Source organism: Halictus rubicundus, chromosome 1, assembly GCF_050948215.1.
Source record: "Halictus rubicundus isolate RS-2024b chromosome 1, iyHalRubi1_principal, whole genome shotgun sequence".
NCBI lineage: Eukaryota > Metazoa > Arthropoda > Insecta > Hymenoptera > Halictidae > Halictus > Halictus rubicundus.
Window position 1 is genome coordinate 14,678,216 of NC_135149.1, and position 15,817 is coordinate 14,694,032.

The 15,817-nt window shown below is 42.2% G+C and overlaps 1 protein-coding gene across 2 annotated transcripts in view; it reads right to left on the reverse strand.

The window, feature by feature from the left end:
* The window catches only part of Irsp53 (Insulin receptor substrate 53 kDa), a 249,342-nt gene that overhangs the window by 146,833 nt on the left and 86,692 nt on the right, over positions 1-15,817 (reverse strand). For both annotated transcript variants that reach the window (XM_076788691.1, XM_076788700.1), the window contains exon 3: positions 8,363-8,438. In XM_076788691.1, the coding sequence (XP_076644806.1) occupies positions 8,363-8,438 (76 nt within the window). The remainder of the gene's footprint in view (positions 1-8,362; positions 8,439-15,817) is intronic.

Sequence of the window (15,817 nt, forward strand, 5' to 3'; positions counted from 1 at the left end):
CGCGGGATTCAAAGGACGCAATTGGATTCGGGGGACCCATGCGAACAGGGGACGCTTGCACAGGGGCTATCTTTGCTACTTGCTGCTGATACACTGGCCAGCATCCCTCTTTTCTTGCCCGCCTTTCGCCGCTTCATCGTCGCCTGAACGCGGGAACAAACTTTGGAAAAATACCGGCCGAGTCAATACCGCTTGTTTTCGCGGCAAACAAATTTCTTTCTTGTTCCCAGTAATCCGCTGTTCATGGAAAACTCGCCTCTACTGTCTACTTAAATGTCCTTCGTTCCCCACCGTTGTAAGCTGTTGCATTTGAAGTGGCGAATTCAAAGATCAGACTTAAAGCAGCAGCAATCTTCTCGGAAATGAATTTATTTCATCCGAGTGGGTAGCATTCGGTACACGTTTTTAAATGCTCACTTATTGCTGTAACAATATTTCTTCAATCGAGCAAATTCGTTAACCCTCATACGACTCTTTAGGGCGAGACTATTCGCCTGTTTACGTTCTTCCCATACTGCAAAATAATTGATCTCTTTCTGTCTGCGTTGCGAGATGTGTTATACTGTCACGTTATAAATGAAATATAATTTATTTTAATTTTAAAATAAATAAATCATTAGCAGCAACAACTGTTAATACAACTAAATAGATTTTTCCCTTAAACTGTGTAAGTCAGTTTGACAGGTATTATATTAGATTCTTGATACACCAAATGAAATCGATTTATACTTGTCATATATATAATCTCTAAAATATATGTACGTATTTATGAAATATTGTATGTATAATTGCTCGTAACGGTGCAACGTTTGTTCTTACGTAGATTAATCAACTGAAATATGCGTCTGCGCTACCAATTACAGTCAGCGATGCAGCAGGTAAATGCAGTTTACGATCCCTATTCGCATCGCGAGCGAAGCTTTGTGTTCTCCGTTCTCGTCGCGAACTGTAAACAATGTTATCGAATGATCTTATCAGACGTGCCCGTTAAACTGATGTTTTGCGCCGACACACGATCCTCTATAAGCCATAACCGTTCTGGAATCGCATCTTCGAGGCAACTTATTTTAAGCGCCACCGTGCGGCAACAATTCCAGCGTAAACACGACTTTCGTCATCCACAATCTCTGGCATATCCGTCGTGCGTAAAACAAACTTCGAGAATCGAATGAATAGAAATGAAAACAGACCGAGAAACACACCCCTCTCGCCCCGATGATTCGTACACGAATTTCTGAAGCTCGGCCAATCGATTTCTTCTCTCGTTCGAGAGGCCGAACGCGAAGAAGTCGAGCGATTCGTAGATCCCCTTTTTACGAGCCCCGGAGGAAGGGATCGATGGCTGCATAAATTGCCCCCGACAAAATGCTCCCTAATTAATGCTCCTAGCAGGTATACCGACGGTCGCAAGAAGCGTCTGTTGATTTCCCTGACTGCGATCCGAAGGAAAAAGGAGAGGATCGAACTCGCAATCGACCGGGACGGAAGAAAGAGCCACGGTTCGAAGAACCTAATTGGATCGAACATACCGCACCGCACGACCGGCGGCCATTGCAACGATACGCGAAAATGTTCGCGGGCCTAGACTCCGCCTCTCCCCTCCACCCTGTTCTTTCGCGCGGCCGCGGAATTTCGGGAATTACGATTAAGTGGTTGCGCAACAAGGTTGGAGACTGCGAAGTGGTTGCTCCACATTTTGCATAATTTATCGCAATCTCGCGGAATGCGTCTCAAGTACGAAGCCAAGTTGAGCAACCAGCGTCAGAGCAACAAGAGAGATGTTCAGATTAGAGAAGCTGCGCGCAGCGACGAGCTAATTCGGGGACGGACGGATGGAAATACTTTTTTCGAAATTTGAAAAATTTGCACACTTTCTTTATAAAGTGGCTGGGCATATTTTGTTATTAGTCGTGAAGTAAATGATTTTCTCCTTTCGTATGAATTGTGAATAAGCATTAGGGAGATACTTGGAGCCGTGGAAAAAAATTGTAGGGAAATGGGAGATAATTCATTTGAGATGATTAAATTTCTCGTTTCCATTCATTTCATTGGAAGACAGCGGAACCCACGCAAACTTCATTCCCGAGAATTTAAGTATTGTACACGACAAGGGAATTTCAGGCATTACGATTTTATGAATTACGGAACGGGGTCACGAGCTGCCAAGCGCCTAACATGCGTTTTGCATAATTCATTGCGTTCTCGCAATGTCTGCGTTCGCCAGGTCGATTAACCTGGAGCGCAATTTAAGTCGGAATTGCATGCTTGATCTGATGTGCTGTGAATTACAATGTGCAATTGCAACATTTCTAATAAAAAAAAAAAAGAAAAACAAAACGAGCTCATCGCATTTTTTCACGTTTTCGTGAAATATTCATTAAATTGGAGAAGAGTAAACATTCTGAACAGGAGCTTCCATCAGTCGAGTCGAAAGAATAAATATTACAATAATTATTCAAGGGGACAGAATATGTGCTTTATAATCTCCATTACATTATATGTGAATTTTTAACTTCACTCGAAATAATTCAAAACTGTTTAAAAGCATAGGACAAAAATATATTATTTTCACTATCAAATAAATTTTAAAATAATTTGAACACATTTCATTCCTGACAGTATTTCGGAACATTAAGGGATAATGTAAAGAGATAAAATGTAAAAAAATAACGAAGGATGAAAATTGAAGGAGGAGGGCGAAATATTTAATATAATGTTTAATAAGAGTTAATGAGATTTCTCATGGCTCCCCGAGGACAGAATTAGAAAGCTTTTTACCTCGGTGCTCGGCCACGATTAAAGGCTGAAACCGTTGAAAAAGTCGCAAACTTCGGAAAAGCCTCGGCAAAGGAAGCATTTAAGTTTCCTAAGGAGTTTGGAGGACACCAGGATACCGCTGAAGGGAAAGGTAACACGATTAGGAATTAATTTTTCACGAGCAATGGGAAAACTAAGACCCGACGAACTAAAAGATTTTTTTCGCTCGAACTTGTATATCCGAAGAAAATCGGAAATCTGTGGCTGGCTTGCTCGTCATCGATCTAACAGTAACGTTAATTTTTCTGAATAAACGTCTCCATCTTGATCAACGTAAATGAATTTCAAATTTCTTGATTTTCGACATTTTTGAAATTGCACGTTTCGCTCATTCACGTTCTCCATTTACAAGATTGTCATCTCCGTTTTGTAGCTTCTCTACCATCAACGAATTGTACGTTGATTAATCACCTGCATTTTGACCAAAAATCGCATAAAGCTGTCCTCAATATACGGTATACACGTGTAAACAGAATGCACGAAAATCGCATTGATCGAGGTTCAAATAAAATTGATTCAAAACTGAAATTGGACGCGTGAATTAAAATTGAAGATAGGATCTTAGGGCTTTGTAAAAGCGATATACATCAAACCTGTAGATTGTAATAGTATTCCTTGTGATCGAAACGCTTTATAACATTTGCATGTTAAAATCGGAAATTTCACATGCAACGATCTAATTTATCGCTCTTCTGTTCGGTTGAAAAGCAAATTGATTTTGAAGGCTGTGAAATGCATTTCTCTCTCTCTCTCTCTCTCTCTCTCTCTCTCTCTCTCTCTCTCTCTCTGCTGGAATATGGTATTTTATCCTTTCCATAGGGAACAGAGCAGCGCGTGTTGTCCTTGCAGATCGCGGAGCGATATAAACTTTCGGGAAGGGGAAATTCCATGGCGGAACGTATGTTTGCAGAAGCATGACGAGTGCAACGAGAATTTATTAGGTGTGTTTGCCGAGTAAATACGGGAGGAAAGGAAGCGTTTAAGGAAGATATTTACGGGGCGGCGTGCTAAGAAAGACAGAAAGTGTCGTCGTGGATTAGTTCCAGGACCTCGGAACACGGAAGCTCGTACTCCATTGTTACGGGAGAACGGGAGGTGTGCGTCACCGCCGTCGAATTTACGAGTTAGAATAACTCGTTTCATATCTAGACAAATCTCTGCTCCGTCTGTGAACGAAACGAAAAAGAAAAAAGGAAATACAGATTTCGCGTGTCGTTCCTCTCCGAAACGGTGTCCCCGTATGCTTGAAATCCTCTTTCCTGACGCTTTTATTTTAATCCTGATTCCCCGGTTTGCTATATTATACCTTTCCCGCGGAGGAACTATTTTTATTACACAAACTTTGTCTTTAGCTTTCCCGGCTTCCTCTGGTATTCTTCTTTAAAGCACCCGCGGGCGTTATAAACAGCGAATAAGCATTTCCCTCCCTGCTTTATGCTTCTTTTTCTTCCTCGCGACTGGTCTATTCTCATAAGATGCCGCGTCCCCTTTCCTACGGTCAATTGTAAGTAACGTCGCAACTATTTTCCACGCGATCGCAATTAATTAAGAAAGCGTGCACATACTTTTCAGCAGCAGTGAACGTATTTATTTATCTCAAAACGATGCATAATACAGTGTTTTCTCGATATGTGTCGCAAATACGTGGCTGATAAAAATCGCAGAACTACCCCCACTACCGCGGGATATACCGCGGAGTGTAAATTTAATACGGGTACGACGTTCAGCGTGGATCAAAGAATAATAGTATCTCCTGGACGATATATATCGCTGGCAAGACCCGTGTTGTTGACATATATCGAGAAAACAAACACTGTAAAGAGCCCCAACACTGTTCGACGCCGGTGCTTTTTTCCGCTCGAACCAATTAATCGAAGCCGCGCATTAAAAAACAATTCGACATCTACTTAGCTAAAATTGACACACGGCTGCTCGCAGTTTCGTTCGCAGAATTCCCGCACCCATTCGCAGTCTCCACTGACCTCCCGTGTATACAGGTGGTCCCTTTTTATTCGTTCCTCCACATGTTCCTGTTCACCCAGGACGGAGCCCATTTCTCTCTTTGTTCCCGTGCGTACATTTCACAACGCCCCCGCACTCTGCCCTCCCCCCAACCCCCCGCCGATTGTCCTCCACGCTTCTCCCTTCGCTAATCCTATGCTCACACGGCTACCCCCCTCCCCGCACCCCCCAACCCCCGTTCACTTTCTCCCCGTCAGTTCGCGATCGCTCGGGAACGCCATAGACATCCCCCCCTCCCGACAGAGCAACCTAGGCCCACCCCCATCGTCAGGGTGCAAGCATCACCTCATGGGTTCCACGTGTGCGCTTTCACCGTGACAAAGCCAGATTTAAGCTCCGCTTACGAGTCGGAGCTTTCCAGCTGGCTCGCATTCGTCGGGGTCCGTTCCCGTTGCTCCATAACGATTTTCCTCCGCCTGATGTTCCGTTATCAGCCATAATAGACTGCGATTCGCGAGGCCGCGTCGGGCGCCCGAGGATTTCGAGAGACCGAGCGCTACACTATGTCAACCATCGAGCGTCGATCGATTGTCAAAAACAGCACTGTTCTCGAGTCCGGACCGAGCTTTTTCCCGGATATTCTATTTTTTTCTTTTTCACCGATATTGTGCCCGCTACTCCGGAATTTTTTCGGGCAGTCCCATAAACGAAGGATGCCACGCGCAAGCGAAGATATAGTTTCAGATTAGGCCTTCGTCGAAAAGAGCTAACACTTAATCGGGATTGATGAAAAATACGAATGCTGGTTTGGTAACAACGTAAAAGTCAAACTATTTTAATTAAAAAATTTCACCTAAATTTAATCTAACTATTTTAATGAAACTACTTTAATGAAGCTATTTTAACTCAAAAACGAAACGTTTCATCAGAATTAGAATATTTATACAATTCTTTTTTCATGTTATACATACGAAAATGGTGCAATGTACTCATACAATACTGAAATGTTTAGTACTTGATTAAATACAAACAAATTTAATCACGTCAAAAATATTTTGAATAATGGCACAGCAATTTTTTAAATCTATAGTTTTTAGTTTAATATCCTAAATTAAATTATTAACCCTTAGCACTCGAATGGTGACTGTAAGGCACCACTAAAGATTGCTGTATCATTATTCAAAATATTTTTTACATTATTAAATTTGCTTGCATTTAATAAATTACTAAACATTTCAGTATCGTAGGAGTAAATTGCATCATTTTCGTATGTATAACATGAAAAATATATATATACAGAAAGGAAATATTCTAGGTCGGAAGAAATGTTTCGTTTCGAGGTTAAAATAGCTTCGAGTGCAAAGAGTCAAGATTATTAACATTTAAGCATTTAGTGTCTATAAATGTTATCGAGTGTGCAGTTCGGTCATGATATAACGATCGTCTTTGTGCAAAGACAGAGGGACGTCGTATCCAGAACAATGGAGAACTTCAGGTAGAACTATCCGCTATCCCGAGAATATCGTTGAAGCGAATGCAAGGCCAAGGTGTTGAGTTGAGTCGCAATGGAGACGAATTTCTGTTACACTAACCCGGAACAAAAGAGGAAAGTTCCCAAAGTTCAATAAATATTGGATTAACCCTTGGAAACTTTCGAGGACGAGACGTGAACTGCCGGAAGGGAAGCGGAAACTTTCTTTCTCGAGAATGTAAGTAAATATCTTTAAATAAAGACAAACAGGGAATTTCAATTTTTGCGTTTCCTTCGGCAACGACGTCTTCGACTTGTGTCTCGGGAAATCCTGTTTTATTCCGAGCGAAATAAATGTGATAGAATCGGATGAAGACGGATAAGACAGAAAGAAACGCAATTAACGAATGACACGTATCGCGTGTTGGGATTTCAATCAGCGTTGACCTCAGGGTCAGATCTTTCTGCGAGATGCTCCTGTTTCCGGATCAATCGCGGTTCAACTGACGGGAGAATCAATTTCAAGCCGAAGCCCGCATATTTCTCTGGATTCCTGTGACAGGGACGTTTTCAAGGCCAGTAGGTTAATTCGCGAAAATGATCGATCGTCGTGGTCACGATCAAAGGGAACGAAAAAAAAAAACGTCGTTGGCTTCTTGTGCGAAAGAATTCGACCGTGAAGCGTGGAAAATCGAATTGCCCACGAGTCGCTGGACGCGACGTTAACGTCTGTTATGAGGCAATGTTGCATAATCATTCTCTCATCGTAGATTAGGTTCGATATTTATGATCGGAGAGGCATGAGAACGAGGGAGGGTGAATGACGCGTGGGTCACGAACGGAATACAATCGGCACTCTCACTTTATTATTGTTGGACGTATGTAATTATGTTGCATAGCCATGTTTCATTTATTCCTCAGAGGAATCTATCTTAATTCATTCGAAACGTTTCTGTGGGTACACAATGGTTGATCTGCGATTTGACACTTGCAATTAGACACGGCAGTGAAGTATAATTAACAGATCAGTGCGATAATCTCGGTTTAAAATCATCAAGACCTTACAGCAAGTAATGTTAATAGTACGTATAAAAAGTAATATTTCTGTAATGAAATGGTAAGATGAAGTACAGTGATTTCTCTATATATGTCGCCACGGCCTGGATGATAATCGTCGCGGGATTATCCCCACTACCGCGTGGTTTACGCCGTGAGGGGCCCCGAAGCTCGAGAGGTATGTCTCCTGGACGATGTTGTTGACATATATCGAGAATTCACTGTAATATCAATTCTCACGTGCCTGGACCGAAGAAACAATACGATTGATTTGATCGACAACGAGTAAATCGAAATTAATAAAAAGTATTGCATTTCTAAAAGTACAGTGATTTCTCACAGCTAAAGAAACACCATGAAACAGCCGTACCATAAAATTAAGAAAATATCGTGCCCATACGAGCATGACGTGTATCACGATCGACCGATCCACAAACAACAACAATTCCGGCGTACACGCATGATTTCGTTTTCGCCGGTGAACGCAGCGGAAGCGTGGAAGAATAGTCGAAGAGCACGATTGAATGAGCAGCCGAGGGTACCAGCCGAGATAACGCCTGTTTACGCATCCCGTGAAAAGAGACCGGACGTGCTAATCCAACGGAACGAAGGAAAAACAAAACACAAAAACAGAAAAAAAGACGATCGCGATCGATCGGCAGCCGAGTCGGAAAGGTCGAAAAGAACGTGGAAGAAAAAAGAAAAAAACGGAGGACGCACGGTGACAGGCGCGCGGGGAACACCGAAGAGAAAGAACGAAATGGAAGCCACGACACCCCTCCAGTGTGCAATTCTGACGAGCTGGCAATTCGATCCTGAAACAGGACCCAGGAGACGGCATAAAGCTCACTCCCGGCTCGTTTGTTCTTTCTTTCTTCATTTTAACTCCTCCCCTAAACCTTGCCCCCTCGCCTACCCCCCCGACCCTGAACCATCCTTAACACTCCGCTATCGTTCGTCCGTCGCTATTTGTCTCGCGAGCGAATCCCCTTTTTTGTCTCCAACCCCCCTTCCCCCGCTCGCTACTCTCTCAGAGATTCAATTTAATTCACTCACCATGAAGGGCCTTCAAATATGCTTTGCCGGCATTGATCAGCTGTCTCGCTCCCGGATTGAACTTGTCCAGGATGTTCTGCAATCAAAGAAACAGACTGTTTTATAATAGTTTACATTTTTTCCTTTTTTAGACATTCACAATCATCCTTCTGTTTTTATATAGTTTTTTTTTCAGCAGAACTTGTATCATTCGCATTTATAGCCTCGTTCCCTATCGTTATCTTATATAGTTAAATCGGATAGATTTCTGTTTTACTTTTTCACGCTTCAGGGTACTATTTATACTCCTTCGAGCCTTGTTTAGATATTACACGCAGCCTTGAAATGCGATTCAATACGGATACGTCCGGACATGCGATTAATATACAGGGTGGATCAATTACTATGACCACCTTGAATATTTCTGTATTTGTAATAATATAGGAAAATTATGTACACGAAACTTGCATGGTATAGAGCGGGAAATATTGTGAGGTAAACATTCTTTATATATATCGTTTCGGAGATCTCAAGGTCACCTCAAGGTCAGAACAGTTACCTTTTGTATATATACAGATATTGAAGTTTCGGACAATATATTATTAACGTTGTCGTTCCTAATCAGTCCACCTTGAGATCCCGTTGTTAGAGATTAAACTTGTAAGTGCCTGAGTTTTATATTTTAAAAATAAAAAGACTATCCATACTGATTCTTGAGTTAAATTGAAATATCACTTTGTAATTACAAAGTAACTTTGTATCATTATTTGGAAGAAGGTATCTTGGGCGAAATGAATGTTCGAAAAAAATCAGTGTTCATATTGCCGTCAAGATTCTTCAGCACGCTCGCTTATGTTATTAGCGAATAAAAGTAATTTATCAGTTTAATCCACTGCACTATTCTACTTTAGTCTGGCCTCGGTGTTCTCGCACAGCAGACGCATCCGATTAACTAAAACGATAAATTTCGTGAAATGATGAATAACGTTCCGAGTAAATTTGATTTCCGTGCCTGTAAACAGCATCGTAACGATTTAAAAATAGTCGATAGAATAGGGGATCTACGTTGCTTCGGATCTAGACGCACCAGCTGCGTCTTCGACAAGACCTTGATCATTACTCACCCATATTGGCAAGTGTTAACGAGTATGAGTTAATCGGATTACGTCATTACGACGATTTCGTCGCCTCGGCAACGAGGAGCGGTCAGCCTTCGATCATGGAATGCGGTCTACGTCGTTTGGAACCTAATGAGAGTGTGTGTGCCTATTTGCGATTTGTATTACTTCGTCTATGTTACAACGCGAGCGCGTTCAACAGCTTCGAAGTCCAATGGCATTAAATCTTTATAACTCTGCCAATTCTACAACAATAGATATCAATCCTGAACGGCTAACTTAATCCCAGCCTCGAACTTCGAAACATCTGTACATCGAACTCGATCCAAATCCCAAGATTTCTAACTACCGAACAGTTAACCTAATTCGCATCAAGAAATTCGAAACTATCCAACATTGATGTGATGCAGTACAGTGGAAACCATTTGACAGGTAATACTGGTATGGAAAGCAAAATCATTTTTTTTTACAGAATACATAATTTATTTTCGTATTCCAATAAAAGCTATCTAATTAGGTAAAAAACAAAAAAATTCTAAATTTTTATGCCATGTAAAATTAATTGCGAAACCACCATATTTATCGTTTAGAGCTGAAATCACTTTACACCAAGTGAAACATTATATTATTCTTTCTTGTATTATTTTCTTCACTTTAATAACATAAAATCATAACAAAAAATGTGGAATACGTATAACTGTCTCCTTATCGCTGCAAACCCTTTAAGGGGAAGTCTGTGCATAATACAAACGCACATTTGAAAAGTTATTACAAGAGGACCAGCTTGTTAGGCGGGACAAACTTTCATCTATTGTCGCTTAGTTTCTACAATTTGCAAGCCGATATGAAGACGAAAAAGTCTAATTAATCAGCGTATTATGGTAACATCAGCAACACTAGGGTCATACAGAAGAACCCGAGAAAAAAGATCGTACGAAGAAAACCACGAGGCGATTTCCCGAAAACCGATGCTCTCCCATCAACTGAAAACCCGATCTGACCGGAAACAATGCCGAATCCCCAATCTAGTGTGACCAACTATCGGCGAGGTCTCTGGTAGTTCCGACAAGTTGGTGCGCCGGAGATCACCGGACCGTTCCCGACCATCAAAACTCGGAACAAGCGAGCCCGAACGTCGCTGAAAAGTAAACCGAAACAATGTCACCCGGAAACTTGCGGCCGGTTGATAGCAGACAGATAGTCGAATAAACAGGACTCTGGTGAATAACGAGAGAGAGTCGTTGCACGTTGCCGTGGACTCGGCGCGGCGCGGCTAGCTACCAAGAGAACGTGTATGAACGCCTCCGGCATTCCAGCTTTGAGGACGGACCTAGAAGCCGTCTTCCTGCGTCTATCTCTTCCTGCAACTTCCCGACCTCTTTGTCCTTCCCGCGCGGCTTTGCTCCTTTCACTTCGGCGTTCAAGGCGACGCCTTTTAGCTGCCTACGGACTCCCGGAGACTGCCTGGTATCTCAGGACTCCGACGGTAGCGTGTTTTGCGAGGGGGAACGACGACGCGAGTCAGGCTAGACAGACGGCGAGGACGCGCGATTAACGCCAAAAACACCGAAATTCTAGCAGCGGCTAATAAGACCGTGGACAATTTGCCACGGTGCTGCAACCGGGGACACCGATCCCCCGCCGACATCCATCATCCGTTGTCGCTACAGTTCTTCCGCCAGATGGGAAACGAACGAACTGGCCCTGTGAGAATGTTAATAACGGGCTTCGCCCGTGAGTAATGATCCGTGCGGTCGAAAAGTGGAACGTCCGAAGCCAAGTACCAACAGAGTTCCCGGTATTTTCGCGGTTCCGAGGAGGGATCAGGTCGTCCGGAAAGTCTCTGTTTCTTGCACCGTGTCTTTGTTGTCTCTGTCCAGTCATGATTCGTTCGACTCTCGAACTGACGGAAACGTTTCCGAGAACATCGCTGTCAGTCAACGATTTTTATGAAACCTTGCACGTTTATAGTACAGTGCTTTCTCTACATATGTCCCCACTACCGTAAAGTAAGAGTGTAAACATAACACGGCTCGGGTATGTCTCCCGGACGATACCCGACGTTGGCAAGACCCGTGTTGTTGACATAAATCGAGAATTCACTGTATACTCAAAAATATGTAAAAAATATTTTTTTATGGGCGGATGGACAGGTTTAATCATCACAGCCACTGACTTAAAATCCGTCTTAGTCTTGATCCGACTGATCTTAATTCTGTGACTAAAATTGTCACAGTTTTTGCTCTGTATTATCGATATTATGAATTCTGATGCTAGAAACGTGCTTCAAGTTTTTGGCTTTATTTCGCAGAGAATCAAGACAAAATATAGCTCAATTTGTAGCCGGAGATATTTTCTAGCGCGCACTACACCCGATTTCATCCAGAAAACTCATCCAATGGCATAAAAATGCTTGGATTCCACGGCATGCACATCGTCAATTTTTGGCCTAATTCTAATGCTTATATTACCAAATATCTGCAGAATCTCGTCAGCTCATGACCAGCGCGTGCTGGATTGAACCTTCCTCTTTCGAATGAGCCCTTTCCCAACGAAAAATATTCTCATATACGGACGAAAAGTTGAGGCACGTAAAACCATTTTTCGCCTATTTTTGTCGGTAACGTGGTCGCTCTACCGTATCACGAAACTACGGAGTCTTGGCTCTTAACCGGACTCATGAGTTTTATAAAATTATAGATTTTATATCTCCGCTTAATAGAAATAAATATGTTGAATTGATTTTGCGTAGCATTTTCATTACGGCCCTGAGTCAATATTATAGGGCAAGGGGTTAATAACCGACAATTATCATTGAGAAAATTCCGATAAAATTTGCAATCCCTTATAACGAGTTACGACATCGCGGCAATAAAACTATCATTTCCGTCCGATGGAAAATTAATAAACTTCATATTGACGCTGCCAAGTTTATTAATCATCTGAACATGTCATAACATGCCTTTCACTGCACGACCAGAAAATTAATTTTCATGGGAGCAATAATTAGCATCCACGGTTCAGAGAATTCAATAAAATGGAAAAGTGGAAATTCTAATATACCAGGTTGTTGCATATGAAGTATAAAAGATCAAGGTATCACATCAATTGCAAGAACCAGGAGTAATCCCTCCAACATCTCAAAAAGGCTCAAGTTGTTCGGTTCAATTTTAAAAAAGTTATTAGTTCTTAAAGCATAAAAAATATTGTAACAAAAACCGATATATTAAATTGAATATTAACGTTTCACTAAGCTTCAAAGCATTTAATTATCGAGAATGCTGAGAACTTCTTTGCGAGCTAATTTAATTTCAAAGTGGATGCTACTGTTTTCACGGAAGTTAGGCCCTAAGTGAGCGCGAGATACTCGATTTTCTAAGACGAAAGTATCCGGAATTGACGTCGACGGTGGCAACTACCGCGAGAAATCAGATCAAGCAATTCAAACTTGAAATGAAATTCCGGAACGCCGGAGGAGTTCCGACGAAGAACACGAGCACGGCCCGCGCATGGTCTACATAGATAATAGCACGTGCATATCCTGCCCGGACGAAATAATGATTCCCGTCGGATCATAGGGTAAGATGTGTCTTTGCTTATCACCATTACGTAATTTGCCGAGGAACGTATTAACGCGAGCCCTGTCCATGGTCAAAGAGCTATCCGAACTAGCATGGTCCCTCAGGTGCGTCGACGTCGACTTGAATTCGAAATACCTGTTCTGCACAGCGATCATACCCGGAAACACATAATGTCCGGGATCTCTCGAACTCACTGAATTATGTCCAGTGCATTAGCCTACGGTAATCCACTGAGAATTCTGTCTTATCTCTGCGAAAGAGGAACGCTCGGAAATGCGTGGGAATTTGACAATAAACAGAGTATTTCGAATACGCAAAATATTTAGTCAAATATATGAAAAAATCTTTTCTCTTTTATCTCAGCCTTCCATGGACAACATTTTTCGCACCTCCCTGTGTGCACACACTGGGCCGCTTATGTCCAGGGCTATTTTTTTCGAAAGATCTGAAAAATATCTAGAATACATATGTAAGTCTCTATTTTAGTGCTGTTGTCAGTAAACAATAAAAATGTTGCGAATTTTATTCGGAAGTCCACCTTCCTTTCTATTTAAAAGGATTCAAAAGTGACATTTTCGCCTAGACGTAAACTAGCGCCGGACACGTCTGCCCCAATTGAGCCAAAACCGTCCCCATCGTAGCATCCACTGTCCCCTTCCACTGAGCGCCGCACAGTGGGCAATTTGGACAAAATCGGATTCAAAATCAAGCGATGAAATCTTTTTTAAATGAAAGCTGCAACTTTGTAGAATATGGGAAAAATAGAGAGATTATTACCGTCCAATCATTTCAACGAAAAAATGACTTCATTAGTTTTTGTCACAAAAATCTATTTTTTGCAAAATCCTGAGGTCGTAGACAAATTTTGAGACCAGATTTAAAATCAGCGTGAAAAAATCTATGGGAAATGATGTATAGCATGTTAAAAAATAATTTTTTCCGCGCGTGGTATTGGAAAAACTGAAATTTTCTTGAATTTGTGCGCGTTTAACGAATTTTCTCGAGGTTAACAAACGTTCATACCACAATCTGTCTATTTTTCCCATATTCTACAAAGTTGCAGCTTTCATTTAAAAAAAATTTCATCGCTCTACCTCATTCCTATCAAAAGTTCCTTGATTTTGAATCCGATTTTGTCCAAATTGCCCACTGTGCGCCGTTGCCGTGGGGCAACGAATACGCCAGACACCAGCGAACACACCAGCGAGAAGTTGGTGGGGGAAGCGTGCGCTCGAGGGACCTCAACTAGTATCGCCAGATGAGGAGAGGGAGCACGAATTGCGGGGAAAAAGTTACCCTCTCTCTGCCGATACCGGAGTATGCACGACAAAGACGAAACGCGTCACGTGTCCGGACCGCGACGGAAGCGTGGGGAATAGCGCGGTAGAAGGGGAAATTAGAGTGGGGAAACAAGTCTTGATCTGGCGACACTGGCATCAACCGTGCCCACCACTACCATTTCACGGGTTTTTGCTAATTTCCCGCGACAGCAATCAATTGCAATTCTATTCCGCTTACCTCCATAGGTAATACCATTACCACTCAATCGGCTGATAAGAGATCCAAGGCCCTCAGGCGCAGCTCACACAGGGTGGGGATCTCCGCTGGCGAGCCCTTGGCTCCTCAGCTACGAAAACTCCCCCCCCCCCCACTCCTTGGAAAAAAGGGCATCAACCGTGCCCAGCACTAAACGATCCAGCGTGCCCACGGAGGCTTAATTCAATCAGCTTTGTCTACATGAATACAGTGTTTACTCGATATTTGTCCAAAACACAGATCTAACCAGGGACATATATCTGCCAGGAGATATTCTTTGATCAACGCCTTTACAGGCGACCGACCCCTCATGGGGCATACCTCGCGGCAGTGGGGATAATTTTGAGACTTTCATCGGCTAGGAATTTGCGACACATATAAAGTAAACACTGTAAATCTAGATTGAAACGAATGAATAAACTTACTTTTAATTCACTCTTTATTCTCAAAACTATTCTTGATTTGTCCATGAGTACCACTCTTATTGATTAGATTATTGTTTGCTAATAATATGTTTGACTCAAATGTTGTAAAATTTGTCGACTACACTGAAAAGAATTGGAAGATGTACTCCTTTCGGATGGCATGAAACTAACAACGTAATGGAGGTGCTGCGGAGCGATGAACTGCAAACAATTTCAGTCAATTGCCACACGAGCCGGCAAATTTAGCCGCGATCCTTTCACGGAACCGGTTCCCCCGGAAACCACATCATCCTTGACCTCCCAAGCGCTGGAAAAAATGTCTCGAAGTATCGTACTTTAATAATATTAATACCACCTGGATCCCAAGCCATTTGGCAATAGTAATTTATAGCCCATTTTTTCACAGGGAACACAGGCCAGAAAACGAAAAAAAAAAAAAAATTGACACTACTTCGACTGTTTACGACGGCTTAGATATCGCAGGAACGACATTCTTGGTTACCAATTTATTAGGATTTAAAGACGCTATCGGACGAGATAGAGCCGTGGCCACCATTTGGCAACATTCCGTCGAATAAATGGTCACCTAAAATGTTTTCGTGTCGTACTTCGTGGAATATATTTTGGGAATAAATTTTAATGGACTTCAAGGACGCTTGGAAGAGTGTCACCTCGGGGAAAAAACCATCGGCTCATTTTGAATTTTAGCAAAACATCCTTGACTCTCGAATATTATTTCAATTCGAAAATTTATTGGTACCACTCGACTATTATTAGACTGCGGACAAAAGCTAAAATGTTCTGCGTCCAGTACGC